Consider the following 14,574-nt stretch of genomic DNA (forward strand, 5'->3'; position numbering starts at 1 on the left):
TGAGATTTCATATTTGACTTTCTCTGGAACTCTTGGGTAAATCATGTCTGGTCCTGAGGACTTAGTACTGTTTAATTTATCAATTTGTTTAAAAAAACTCCTCAATTGATATCTCAATGTGGGACAGTACCTCAGATTTGTCACCTAACCAGATTGGCTCAGGTGTGGGAATCTCCCTCACCTCCTCAGCCATGAAGACCAATACAAAGAATTCATTTAGCTTCTCCACAATGACCATGTCTTCCTTGGGTGCTCCCTTAGCACCTCGATGGTCCAGTGGCACCACTGGTTGTTTGGCAGCCTCCCTACTTCTAAAAAAGACTTCTTGCTGTTAGTTTTTTTCTTGTTAGCCTTCAAATTCATTTTTGGCCTGCCTCCTTATACTTTTACACTTGACTTGCCAGAGAGTTTGTTCCTTTCTATTTTCCTCAGCAGGATTTGAGTTCCATTTTTTGAAGGATGCTGTTTGGCCTCTAATCACCCTTTTTACTCTGCTGTTTAGCAGTGATCATGTTTTTCTCTGTTTTAATTTTATTTTTTTTATTTGGGGTATACATTTAGTTTGGGCCTTTTATGGTGTTTTAAATAGTTTCCATGCAGCTTGCAGGCTTTTCACTCTTGTGGCTCTTCCTTTTTATTTCCATTTAACTAGCCTCCTCTTTTTTGTGTAGCTTCCGCTATTGAAGTTAAATGCTGTCGTGGTGAGTTTCTTTGGTTATCTCCCCTGCCCCAGCAAGGTTGTTCAATTTAATTACATCATGGTTGTGATCACTGAGCCATCATGCTATATTCATCTCTTGGACCAGATACCGTGCACCACTTAGGACTAAATCAAGGATTGCCTCTCCCTTTGTGGGTTCCAGAACTAGCTGCTCGATGAAGCAGCCTTGAGATGCAAACACTATTTGACGGTAGGGATGTACTTTATAATAACATTTATGTAACTTTGCCCTCTTCATCAGATTGCCTGCTAAAAACTGCCATAGGAAATATCCTTAACTATGACCCCCTTGTGGATTTGCTCACTGTGACACCTTGGGAAAATAATTTTGCATCTGTTTCTGAGTTTCCCCACCCATAAAATAGCAATTATGAAACTCACCTTTGTGGTCTGCAGATTAAAAATGATATTTAGGTAATCTTAGTACTCTGGAAACACAGATTTGCAGCAAAGCAAACTTTGAACTGACACTCTCAGGCCTCACATCGGGAACAAGTGAAAATTGAAAGCGTAGCTTCATCTGCAAGCATCAGAAATGCAGAACATTGCAGCTCCTGGGGAGACACTGAAATAGACGGAGGGGAGGATGGGGTCAAACAGCTCATGTTAAAACCACCTGTGACTATTGATAATAAATTAAAGTGGAAAGCACTTCGCACGTACGTTTCTTTAAACAGCTTGTGCTATTGTGCAAAACAGGGCACCACTGCTTTATCCCTCTGTAGGAGAGTGTGGCCGTCCCTCCCTGTCAGACTCAGAGGGAGGCCACATGTCCTTGCTGTCGCATCTATAGAATGGCAATTTTTCAAAGGGGATATTAACAGTTTGTGAAACTCAGGCCCTCTGTCACGGCTGATTCCCCACTCTGGCACTTCGAGTGCAGAAGGTGGGGCCCACAAGGATTTTAAAAATTAATACTGGCGACTCCAGGCTTGTATTAGACTCCCAAGGTTACACCTTCTCTCTGACCTTGGATGGGTAGATACTGCCACCACCTAAATGCAAAAAAACCTCTTTAAACCCAGGAAGGTGCCCTTGGGAATTCCTCCCTGTGGGGTACTCTCAAGCCCTTTCACTCCCCATCCCCAGGGAAGAGCTGAGAAAGAAAATCAATGAAATCAGCTGTTGCCACCAGCTAATGGAACAACATGTGCACAAACCTCTTAGGACACAAAAAACCCAATCCTGTTCTTAACAAAGGTAAATTTTATTAAAAACAAAAAGAAAGAAAATAAATCTGGAACTTGGGCTATTGCTAGATTTAAAAAGACCAAAAATAATAATTAAACATCAAGAATGGTTTTCTTGAGGTCCAGCTTAATGGTTACCAGCAAAACAAAAGCATTTGGGGGTTAGCATGGAGGAGTCCACAAGCATTACAGAAATAAAAGAGATGAACCTAATCGTGTCTTCCTAGACATTTCCTGATCTACTTACATATCTGTGGTTTCAAACTGAGTAGTTCTAGGTATGATCTGGTGGTTTTCATACCTGGTTCACAGCTTTTTACAGCATAACTTTAGCTCCGTCTCTGCTCTGACCCCTCTCTCTGAACAACAACATACAGACAAAGGGAAAGTTTTTTCTCAATTTTAAAAAGTTCTAGCCCTCCCATTGGCTCTTTTGGTCAGGTGCCCACTCCTTTGCTTTTACCTATGGGCTTTTTTAACCCTTCACAGGTAAAGCAAGTAGAGAACAGCTACTAACAGGGATTTTGTAGCTAACTGGCTGTCCATAAAAGAGAGCTACTTGCCACCCTCTTCATTTATCACCTTCTGCCCCAAAATCACAGGCAGTGCTGCTCAGCCTGGTTCAGGTTGGGTCCACACCAGCTGTGGTTTCTTCCTGGAGGTTTAGGAAACAGAGTTAATAAGATACATTCACCTGTAATTTTACTACTAATTACATGAAGAACTAAACAGTAGTTTTAACATTTCAAGGACTGCAATGACTTAGAATACAAGGACAGTTTTACCCGGCTGATTCCAGGAAACTTTTCCGGGAGAGGGTAGAAGCCACTTTGTTAAAGGATCCTGAGGTGTGTTGTATTTCAAAATGAAAGTCCTGAAGAGCTAAATTCCATCTAAGACGTTTTTTGTTATTTCCTTCGACTGTGTGAAGCCACATTAGTGCAGCATGGTCAGTCATTTGGTTTGGGAACCAGAACCACTGGAGAGGCCCATCCACTCTTAGAGAGGTGGACTACACCCATCTGTATCCTGTCCTTGATTCCCTTTCTATTGCAGTTTTGGATTGAGAAGCCATCCGGTAGGGTTGGACTCTAATTGGGTGAGCATCATCTGTGTCAATGGAGTGGTACACCCGTTCTGTCTGTCCTGGCGTGGCTGAAAACATTGGCACGAAGCTGGTGCACAGCTCCTGGATTTGCTGTCACTTCTTACGCCCGAAGGACATGGAAAGGCTCACCTCTTCAATGCCACCATTACTTTTTCCTCCATAGTAGACTCCTTCAGGTCACTCAGCATCATCTGTCTCCTGGAGAACCTTGATTTCTCAGGAATAAAAGGGCTTTAGAGAATTAACATGGTATACTTTAGGTTTTAGGGTAGGATCTGGGAACGCTATGAGGTAACGAACAGCTCCCAGGCACTCTTGGACCATAAATGGCCCCTCCCACGATACTTCCATCTTATTGGCCTGGAGCACATTCAGGACCATGACTTGGTCACCTACTCTGAAGGAACGCTCTCTGGCATGTTTATCATACCAGGGCTTTTGCTCTTGTTGAGCATTTTGTAGGTTTCCTCGAGCAAGAGCTAGAGAGTCTTTGGGGGTGTTTTGCAGGTTGGTTACAAAGTCCAAAATGTTAGTTCCTGGAGAAGATGTAACCCCTCTCATTGCTGCTTCACCAACTGTAATGGCCTCTTAACTTTGTGGCCATAAACAAGTTCAAACTGTGAAAACCCTAAACTGGGATGTGGTACAGCCCTATAGACAAAAAGCAACTGCTGCAACACTAGGTCCCAATCACTGGAGTGCTCATTCACAAATTTACATATCATGGCCCCCAAAGCCCCATTAAACTTCTTCACCAGGCCATTTGTTTGATGGTGGTAAGGGGTGGCAACCAAGTGGTTTATCCCATGAGCTTTCCAAAGATGTTTCATGGTCCCTGACTGGAAGTTAGTTCCCAAATCTGTAAGAATGTTGGAGGGCCAACCTACTCTGGCAAAAATGTCTGCCAATGCCTGGCTCACGCTTTTAGCCCTGGTGTTGCTTAGAGGTACTGCTTCTGGCCAACAGGTGGCAAAATCCATGATAGTCAGTATGTACAGCTTTCCTCTGGGTGTCTTCTTAGGAAAAGGACCCAGAATATCTACAGCTACATGCTGAAATGGAACCTCAGTGATGGGGCGTGGCTGGAGAGGGGCCTTGATCTGGTCTTGGGGCTTTCCCACTCCTTAGCACACCTCACAAGAGGTAGAAACATCCTTGCCCATCCCCTCCCAGTGGAATGACTTCCCCAAACAGTCCTTGGGCCTGTTCACCCCAGCATGGCAACTAGGCTGATCCTGGGCTAAGTTCAAGAACTTTTCCGTATATTTAGTTGGAGCTACCAACTGTCTCTGAGGATGCCAGTCCTTCTTGTGCCAACCAGAAAGGGTTTCTGTGTCTAAGAGTCCTCCTTCCACAACAAACCTGGATGTTTTGGAAGAGCTGAGAGGCAGTGGGTCACTCTGTGCCGCCATCCAAGCTCCCTTAAGGCTTTCATCTGCTTCCTGCTCTGCCTGGAACTGCTTCCCTGATGCTGGAGACATTAGTTCCTTGCAGGGTTTTGAACTTTGGCTTGGTCTCACTGGAAGTGATTCAGGTGATAGGAGTGTCTCCATCGACTGTTAACAGCTCTCCACTGATGCACTGTGTTTTATTTCAGGCTCCGGTTGAGCTTCTTGCATTAGTTTAGCTGGTGCTGCAGGTGCAGGCTCTGTGAACGTAAGAATGGCCACACTGGGTCAGATCAAAGGTCCATCTAGCCCAGTATCCTGTCTTCTGACAGTGGCCAGTGCCAGGTGCCCCAGAGGGAATGAACAGAACAGGTAACCATCAAGTGATCCATCCTCTGTCACTCATTCCCAAACAGCTAATAGCCAGTGATGGACCTATCCTCCATGAATTTATCTAGTTTTTTTCTGAACCCTGTTATGGTGTTGGCCTTCAAAACATCCTCTGGCAAAGAGTTCCACAAGTTGACTGTGCGTAGTATGAAGAAATACTTCCTTTTTTTTTTAAACCTGCTGCCTATTAATTTCATTTGGTGACCCCTTGTGTTATGAGAAGTAAATAACTCTTCCTTATCTAATTTCTCTATACTAGTCATGATTTTATTGACCTCTATCATATCTCCCCTTTGTCGTCTCTTTTCCAAGCTGAAAAATCTCAGTCTTATTAATCTCTCCTTATATGGAAGCTGTTCCATACCACTAATAATTTTTGTTGCACTTTTCTGAACCTTTTCCAATTCCATCTTTTTTGAGATGGGGCAACCACATCTGCACACAGTATTCAAGATGTAGGTGTGCCATGGATTTATATAGAGGCAAGATGATGTTTTCTGTCCTATTATCTATCCCTTTGTTAATTATTCCCAGCATTCTGTTTGCTTTATTTATTTATTTATTTATTTACTGCCGCTGCACATTGAGTGGATGTTTTCAGAGAACTATCCACAATTACTCCAAGATCTATTTCTTGAGTGGTGGTAACTAATTTAGACCCCATAAATGTATATGTATAGTTGGGATTATGCTTTCCGATGTGCATTACTTTGCATTTATCAACATTAAATTTCATCTGCCATTTGGTTGCCCAGTCACCCAGTTTTGAGAGTTCCTTTTATAGCTTTTTGCAGTCTGCCTGGGTCTTAACTCTCTTTAGTAATTTTCAGAGTGGTAGCCATGTTAATCTGTATCAGCAAAAAGAATGAGGAGTACTTGTGGCACTTTAGAGACTAACAAATTTATCTGAGCATAAGCTTTTGTGGGCTAAAACCCACTTCATCAGATGCATGCAGTGGAAAATACAGCAGGAAGATATATATACACAGAGAACATGAAAAAAATGGGTGTTGCCATAACAACTGTAACAAGAGTAATTAATTAAGGTGGGCTATTATCAGCAGGAGAAAAAAAGTCAGAACCACTTTGATTGTTACTGGGGAGATTTTCTGGGAGATTGAAACACCACCACCCAGATATAAGGCATGTCTGCGCGTTATCTTTAGGACTGAACCTCTCTGGATGGGCAGAAACACTTATAACTAGTCATTCTTTTCCTAGACCATTTTCATCTGGTATAGCTATCTCACCACTTGCCATGGATGCAGTCGTCAGAAGACGCTGAAGGAACTCGAACTGAGTATTTCTGTCTCAGTTCAGAAACAAAATTATAATTGGGCAGTTAATTCTGTGGTAAGGAAAATATCCTGGTATTTGTTAAGAATTGTGGGTAAGCAGCAAGGCAGATCTGCTGGTTAAATTTCTTTCTATAGACATTAAGAGGAGGAGGTTTTTTTCCCTAATGTACCCTGAACACTGGAGCTTTTTATCCAAATCTCCCCATGAATTTGGGGATTGATAAAAAAAATTAGGTGTGGATGCATGCTAACTTTACATTCAGCTCTGCATAACACCTTGGTTTTGTTCATTTCCAAATGTCTCCCCACCTTGGGCCTATTGCACATCTGGAAATTTGCTGATCTCAACTGTTCATTTATTTTAAAAAATTTAAAATGGTTTCTGCTTTAATTCTATTGCCTAAATTTAATATAACATAAGAGGATCACTGATAAAGATTTTGATTACATTGAGACCTCCAGGGATTATGTCCCCTGGGGTGTTTGTACAGCTGACTGAGCATCAGTGCCACACAAATATTGAATAGAACAACCAATGGAGAAAGCCACCCCTTCCATCACCAAACCCAACATGGATCCTTGTTGTGGCTGTGGGGTCCCTAGAACCCCCTCCTTCTCTGTGTGCTGAACAGGCTGCACTTTGCACACAACACCTGAAGAAAAGGCTCTCAACAGGCTGTAGATATGCTGGGGAATTTGGGAGACTCGTTGAACCACATCTGTATGGCCGTAATGCATGGTAAAAGACCAATATAATACACACACAGACTCTTGAGCAGGACAGTGTCTGGGTCCCAAAGCCCTTCCCAGGGGTTCTATTTACCCAGGAATAGAATCTTCATGGCACTGGCCTCTCCCTGACCCTGACCCTGACCCTCCCTGGGAGCAAATTGAACCAGCTCCTCTCACTGGCCCTCCCATCAAATGGTGGGAAGCAAGCCTCCAGTAACTTCCCATTGTCTTTGACAGCAACTTGTAAATGATAAGAACTCGGCACTTACTTGGCTTAGCATCACAGGCCACCATGCGGTACATTAACAGATACGCAGTGGAACTACAACAGAAAAAAGAGAAGTGAATATTAATACCTAATCAAATGGATGCTACATCTCTCCGCATAAACACCTTTCCAGACTGGGAGTTTACTGGCCCACTTCACCTTAACATATATTTCAAGGGACCAGTCAACTACTTAAGCTAAGCAATTTGTTCCACCTTGTATTTTACTGTGACGCTCTGAGTACATTTCCCAGACTAGAAGAGCTCTGTGTAAGCTCAAAAGCTGCTCTCTCTTATCATCAGAAACTGGTCCTGGTCTCTTTGATATCTTGAGACCAACATGGCTACAACAACACTGTGTACATACTTAGCTGAACCAGAGATTCTGCCTGCCCAAGGATTTAGTTGGGGAGTGATCCTGCTTTGAGCAGGGGGTTGGACTAGATACCTCCTGAGGTCCCTTCCAACCCTGATATTCTAATAAAGATACCTATGACAAAGCACTAGCAACAAGGTGCAAAAGTATAATCTAAATCAGTGGTCTCCAAAGTGGGATGCATGCACCCCAGGGGGTGTGCAGCAGGAGGAGCATTTTTTTTTTGCGCTTCGCCAGGCGGGAGTCCGAGGTGGTTTTTTTTGTTGTTCTGGTTTTTTTTGCTTCATCAACAATGGTAGAGCCAGCATGGCAAGGGGTGTGTGCTCAAAAATTTTTTACTGATGGGGTGCGTGATCAAAAACGTTTGGAGACCACTGATCTAAATAACCCTACAACCATGACAGATCTTGACTTCTGCTATATTCTCTCCTTCCTAGCCAAAGAGATTTATCTTGTTTCAAGGCTCACTACATAGTCCTGACAAGCTAGACTATATACCAAGCCTTACATTCAACACCACTTAGGATCTGAGAGAGCTCTCCTATCAGAGCCTCACATGCTTTGGCAAGTAGAACAAGCCACTAGATGCTGGAATCAAGGAGTGACTCTAGAGTAAAGTGGAAACAGCCTCTACCTAGGGAGCCTGGAAACTGTTCCAAGCAAAGCAGATTTAAGTGGTGCCCTTGCTCAGAGCACCGAATAGGTGAGAAAACTGCAGAGACAAGGTGGGTGACATCACTAGAGACCATTGAGATATGTGAAGGGTTAACCCAGACCAAATGGGGAGAGATTTTGGCTGCGATGCAAATACACCAGCAGGTATTTTTCCAACAAGCCAGATCTAACTTATAAGATGGTCCATACAATTAACACTGTGGGATCACAGCATGCCCCTAGCAGAGCTTATTGAACCACTGGAAAAATGCAGGATCAAATTTGTAAAGAAATACATAGTGTGACACTCTATACCCCGGGGGAGCACCCTGTAACCCTCATATTCATCATCGGTATGTGGTTGTGATATTGCATATAAAGCATGCCATGTGAGATATCATGGGAAAGGTTATGATATGCTGAAATCCATTGTTCCATCAAAATATGTATATCGTTAATGCATATGAAATTATGAGAATTGTGTTGTATGGTTGTCACTAAAACATGCTGTGTTTGGGAAGTGCCCAGATACTAGTTTCCCAGAGACAACAACAAGGGAGGTAACCAATGCCCAGGCAGGTGCTGAATAGACATCACCAGCCATTGTCCAGCAAGGTAGTTACAATTCAGTGACTCGCTCACACAAGACACATCAGGGGTATTGCTGCACCTTGTGACTCAGCAATGGCCACCAGACATGGTTGGATTTGTGCTTTCCAAGACCATGGACTAAAAGTATAAAACAGAACACAGCGGCCCCATGCTTCATCCTTTCTCTTCTCCCCCAACCTATGCTGCAAGCAATGAGAACACTGGAACTGAAGAAACTAGTTCCCAGGCTAAGAGGGAAATCCTGCATATGAAAGACTGTAACCAACCTGCAATACCCAGTGGGGTGAGAAAAACGGCTTAATCTAGATGTTGCCTAGTTAAATGTTTAAGGCTAAGAGTTTAGACTGCATGCGTGTATTTTATTTTATTTTGATAAGCACTCTGACTTGTTGCCTATCACTTAGAATCTATCTTTTATAATCCATAAATTTATTTTACTGTTTATCTTGAACAGTGAATTTCCCTGACATTTTGGTAAATCTGCTCAGGTTACAAAGGCTGGTGCATGTCCATTTTCCATTTATGAAGTTGTGAACTAATTAATAAACTTGCGTTGTTCGAGAAAAGGTCTTGAGCAGTGTGAGATGGTATATTCCTGAGGTGCGAGACTAAAAGCTGGGGGGAGATTTGCCTGGAGCCTCTCTATTGTTAGTTCATGAGTGGCCAGAGAAACATGCATGTAACTTAGCCCTGGTCTACACTATGAGTTTAAGGGGGTGCCTTATTTAGGACCCTGGGAAGGGGATTGGTCAAATTTCTCCCAGTTGTTTGAAAGTGGATGCTATTGTTACCTGGCCTATACTCCACACTAAAACACAAGTCCAGTCTTTCATAGGTTTGGCTAGCTATTACCACTGATTTGTACATGGTTTAAAAGACATTGTATCAGCTATCACAGATGGGTGCAAAAAGCCAAAGCCAAATGAAATAGTGGCGACAAGGCCGTGTCAGAAAGATTTTGATAAGGTAAAGAAAATCCTGTCTGAAAAGTGGGTTCTGGCCAGTCCAGCTTTTGACAAAACATTCAAACTCCGTACTAATGCATCAGACATTGGTTTAGGTGAGGTACAGACGCAGAAAAAGTGGGAGGTAACAGAAGCAACCCATTGCTTTCTTAAGTAAGAAACTGACACCCACTGAACAGAATTATTCTGGCATAAAAAAAATGTTATACAATTATATGGGCCGAACACACAAGGGAGTGACCAGCAGGAATGCTGACCCTAAACCAGTTTTTCCACATCCCATTATGCATGTCTCTTGAACTCCAAATGCCTCGCAGACCCAATCTCATTGCAAAGGGGAAGAAGCAAACAAAAGAAGGAGTGGAATGGAGTTTGGCTGGGGTCCAAACCAATCAACAGGAACACAGAAAAACCACTGATCTAAGCAGTGATCAGTGAACTAATCAGAACTCAGTAGAAAAATGGCTGCCAAGTAAGGAAGGAGCTTTGAAAATATCACACTGGCATTAGAATGGCAGAAAATCCAACTGTAAAACATGGCATTAGAAATACCTGTTTGTGGCACCTGTTGAGGTCCTTTCTTCTTGCACCTGTATAAACAAACAGAAAGGATCATTTCCAAGAGAATTGCCAAAGTATTTATTATATATCAAGAACAAGCACTGTATGGAGGTGAAGACAATATCTCATATCTCCCTACGACTGTGTTAGCGCTAGATCAGAGACTGGCAACTGCGGGCCAAGGGATGTGCTGGCTGCTGCTTCCCGCAGCCCCCATTGACCTGGAGCGGTGAACCGCGGCCAGTGGGAGCCGTGATCGGCCAAACTGGTGGACGCGGCAGGTAAATAAAAAGTCCTGGCCTGCCAGGAGCTTACCCTGATTGGTCGCGTGCCGAAGGTTGCCAATCCCTGCACTAGACATTGGATGATAAAGTTAAGATGTACATTTAATGCCAGTTAATGGGAAGGAGGCTATATTCTGCTTTGTTGCAGCAGTGCCAACTGCCATCTGAACAATCACTTCAGATGTTCATTACGTCTCTCTTCCAACAGAACAGTACTATGTATGGAGGAAGGGGGAAATGCTATACTATTCAAATGCCATATTGTATTGAAGTGAGGCTAAATGGAGCACGTCTATGCTATAACTCACTAATATACGCATGCCAAATTTTGCTCTGAGTTACACAGGAGTAAAGCCAGAAGAACTGCAAAGGCCTTGCATAAGTAACTGCAGATTTACACCTATATAAACAAGTACAGACTTTGGTTTATAGTGTTATCAATCTGCTAGAGAGGTAGTTCCAGATATGGTACTTCCCTCTTGTACTACACTTCTCAAGCCCTTAGTAGAAACCTAGACGTGTCTGTGTTTTCTTTCCCTGAACTTAGGCACCCATTACCTCACTCACTATGGTGTCGTTGAAGTTGTACCAGCAGTCGTTTTCAAATGACTTTATCTCAGCCACATAATGGCCACCCTGAATTCCTCCAGAATGGTGACAAATTGCAAAGAGCTCATACTGTGTGTTCTAGAAGAAAATCATGATCAAATTCAGATCAGCAATCTTTTCAGTTGCACTACAGACAGACGTTTAGAGGGATGTATAGCAAGCTAATTGCAACCTTACTTGTAGCCAGAAAGCATTTTTGGCACTTATAAGCATTTCCTAGGCCTCTGAGCTGAATTCTTCAATGGCAAATAAATTACAGACAGCATGGAAATAAAATTTGGATTTCTTTACAAAAAGAGAAAGATGTGATTACATTGGTGATGCTGTAGTAACAATGTAAAGACTGGCATCTCGCTCACAATGTAAACAACAATTTTATATTTATTATTATAAACAAATGTATTAAATTTGTGCCATATATTAAATGTCTTATGTAAAAAAAATAAATGAATGGTCTGTTTGGACACGTGAGATCATGATACTGCTTCTTTCTAACAGGAAAATTGGCAACTTTGAGCTCAGAGGACAGCTCATTCTCTGGATTTATTTAAGAGTGTCCTTTTGCCCATGCATTTAGCCAGTGTGGAACAATGGTACAGCTGTTTATAGGCTGATTTAACTACAGACTAGCCTGGATACCAGGAAGCATTTGGATCAGGATTACATTCTCCAGTTGAACCCTACACTAATATATCTGAGGGAGTGACAATGAAAAAGAGCTTACTTACCTTATAGTAACTGATGTTCTTCTAGCTGTGTTGTCTATATGCATTCCACTCTCAGTACTGCAGGCCTCTCATGCCGCAGATCAGAATTTTTCCCCCCTTGTTTGTCCTCACATGCTCCCTAAACGCCCTTGCACTCTCCCATTCCTGCTCTCTCAGGACATGAAGAGGTGGGGCATATAGGGAAGACCTGACATCAGTGCATAATTTCACCCACTGTACGTGCAGAAGTAATCACTGCTCAAAACACCGTTTTCATGGAGAGAAGACTTAATGGGTGAGTAGCTAAAAACTCACATGGTGTTTTCATTAAACTAGCAATACAATATTCAGATCCCATGGCACAGATGGAAATACTTAAAGTAGATGCATAAGGAATCTTTTAGAAATAGGATGAGAAAATACAGAATCTTAGGATGACAGGCGGATACTGAAACTAGATATACTTTAATAGACCTAACTGATAACTCAGGAATTTTAAGAATAAAATGTAATTAAAATGAAGGGAGTGTCTGCCTGAAAAGGGGTCATAGTATGATTCTGGGACCAAGCATCAAATCTTTTCCAGTTAGAGCTGTGAATGGAAAGTGTTTTATTATTTATTAAAATGTCCTGAACCACTTGAGAAGATGATTTCTGAGTCTCATTCAAGCAGCCATCATCCAGGCTGTCAGATGTAGGGATGACAAGTCCAGATGAAGAACTGTCCTGCCGTTCTGCAATATCAAGTTGGGAATGAGAGGAAGGGGAATGCTGGTTGTATCGACAGCCTGACCGGTTCTGGAAAGCAGTATTGTCTGTGACATACTGGTGCAATGAGAATCATAGAAGCTGAGTCTTGTCTGAGCTTCACTGAAGTTCTTGGAATCAGTGAAATTGATGGTTAAGCATAATGAAGGCCAAAGATCCTGAGGTTAGGGGTAAGTAAAAATATTCATATCCCTAAGAAGGAATCTGGAACCTTTTTACTGTTAAAATGGCAGTGAGCGTCAGAGAGGAGGGAGTTTGCCGAAGGATCATAGTAAGCGCCCAGATGGCCTCATGAATAAACAAAACCACTCTAGCAGGCCCAGCAATATGTCAAATATGCTGTTTTTATGGATTGTCATTAAGGATTTCTACCTGTGCACCTAGATTGCCCTTTTCATAAGTTCCTCGTAAACCTTATAATTGTCAGGAACAGGTAGGATGATTCAGAGACAGTGGCCTCTGTGACGCTGGTGCCAGCACGTGACATGGCTTCTAAGTCTCAACTGAACACTGACCAATACCCACCTGAAAATAAGTCTGGTTCACCTGTGTGTTTGTATTGTTAAAATAGATATTAGAGTTATAAAAATGCATGTAGTGTATAGATGCTGGTAAGCTGCTGGATGCATTAATCTCACTTATAGTATCTGTATCCAGATACTATAAGATAATATTTAAGTGGGTCTCTGTAATTGTAAAAGTATTTGCTCCGAAATTGTAACCCCCGCCCCAGTCAGACGAGAAGCACCGCGCAAGTGTGAAATGCTAATTTGCCACAGCAAATGTTATGTCCTATCCAACAAAAGAAGGCTCACAGACACCAGATAAGCCATTGTGGAACATCAGAGAACAAAACACTTTGTTGATTGCTCTCTCCACACCCACAAAGAGAGGTGTAGGCGGAATCGTCCCATCAGCTTGGACTCTGAAGGAAGGGAATAAAAAGCCCTGACAAAAAGAAACTGGATCTCTATGCTGCTTGGACTCTGAGGGGAAAAGTTTTCTAAGCAGAAGCAAGGGATCCCCATGCCTGGCCTGGATTACCTCTCAAGGACACAGAGAGTTTGCTTATTATTGAAACTTGTATCATCTTTTGGAACCTAAGACTAACTCATTTGTGTGCATGTGTTTACCTGCTTTCTCCTTTTCCTAGTTAATAAAACTTTAGTTAATTTATTATAGGATTGGCTACAAGTGTTGTCTTTGGTGTAGGATCTAAGGTGCAACTGACGTGGGGTAAGTGACTGATCCTTTGGGAAGGGGAGTAACCTAAATATTGTTGTGATTCTTGGTGTACATGACCATCTATCACAAAGGCAGGCTTGCCTAGGTGGCAAGGACAGTCTGTGACTCCATGGTTAGGTTGTTAGGTGCTCGAGTTCACACTTGGTTGGTGAAATCTAAGTACAGTAGATGCTCGTTAATAGCAACACATTGGTGCCCTTTTGCTATGTTGTTCCTAAGGGTATGTCTACACTGGCAAGTTTCTGCGCCATAAGTTATACCACTTTTATTAAAACGCTAGAATTAAACCAAGGATGTGTGTCCACACTCTGCTCCTTGTGACGTTGGAGCCCATCCACATTAGCAGCTCTTGCAACGGCAAAGAGAGCAGTGCATTGTGGTCGCTATAACACTGTGCAACTGGCCACAGGGTGCTTTGGGAAGGGTTTGCAATGCCTCATGGGGCAGGCACAGCATCACATGATGCAGGTTTCCCAATCCCATTGTTCCATGGGCATCCTACAACATTGCCAGCTGCTTTTCAACTGAAGGGGGGGGGAAGTGTGTGAAGGAGTGTACGGAGGGGGGAGAGACACAGTGTGTTTTGGGGGACAGAGTATGTCAGCATGCTCTCTTGTAAATTCAGACAGCAGCAGGAAGCAACCAGTCCTGAGGCAGGGGGAACCTCCTGCCTCTGCCTCCCTCCCAGGGCTGGCACGC

General features: G+C 42.8%; 1 protein-coding gene across 10 annotated transcripts in view; it reads right to left on the bottom strand.

Moving 5' to 3' along the window:
• Positions 1–2,361: 2,361 nt before the first annotated feature.
• The window catches only part of LOC115651433 (ubiquitin carboxyl-terminal hydrolase 47-like), a 47,631-nt gene continuing 35,418 nt past the window's right edge, over positions 2,362–14,574 (bottom strand). For 4 of the 10 annotated variants that reach the window (XM_030562472.1, XM_030562471.1, XM_030562479.1 and 1 more), the window contains 5 exons: positions 11,105–11,233; positions 10,254–10,291; positions 7,097–7,149; positions 6,048–6,107; positions 2,362–4,667 (listed from right to left, as the gene is read on the bottom strand). In XM_030562472.1, coding sequence (XP_030418332.1) covers positions 4,579–4,667; positions 6,048–6,107; positions 7,097–7,149; positions 10,254–10,291; positions 11,105–11,233 — 369 coding nt within the window. In that variant the 3' untranslated portion in view covers positions 2,362–4,578. The remainder of the gene's footprint in view (positions 4,668–6,047; positions 6,108–7,096; positions 7,150–10,253; positions 10,292–11,104; positions 11,234–14,574) is intronic. The other 6 variants (XR_004000350.1, XM_030562473.1, XM_030562477.1 and 3 more) reach the window with 6 other exon arrangements.

This window comes from Gopherus evgoodei, chromosome 4 (genome assembly GCF_007399415.2).
Source record: "Gopherus evgoodei ecotype Sinaloan lineage chromosome 4, rGopEvg1_v1.p, whole genome shotgun sequence".
Classification (NCBI taxonomy): domain Eukaryota; kingdom Metazoa; phylum Chordata; order Testudines; family Testudinidae; genus Gopherus; species Gopherus evgoodei.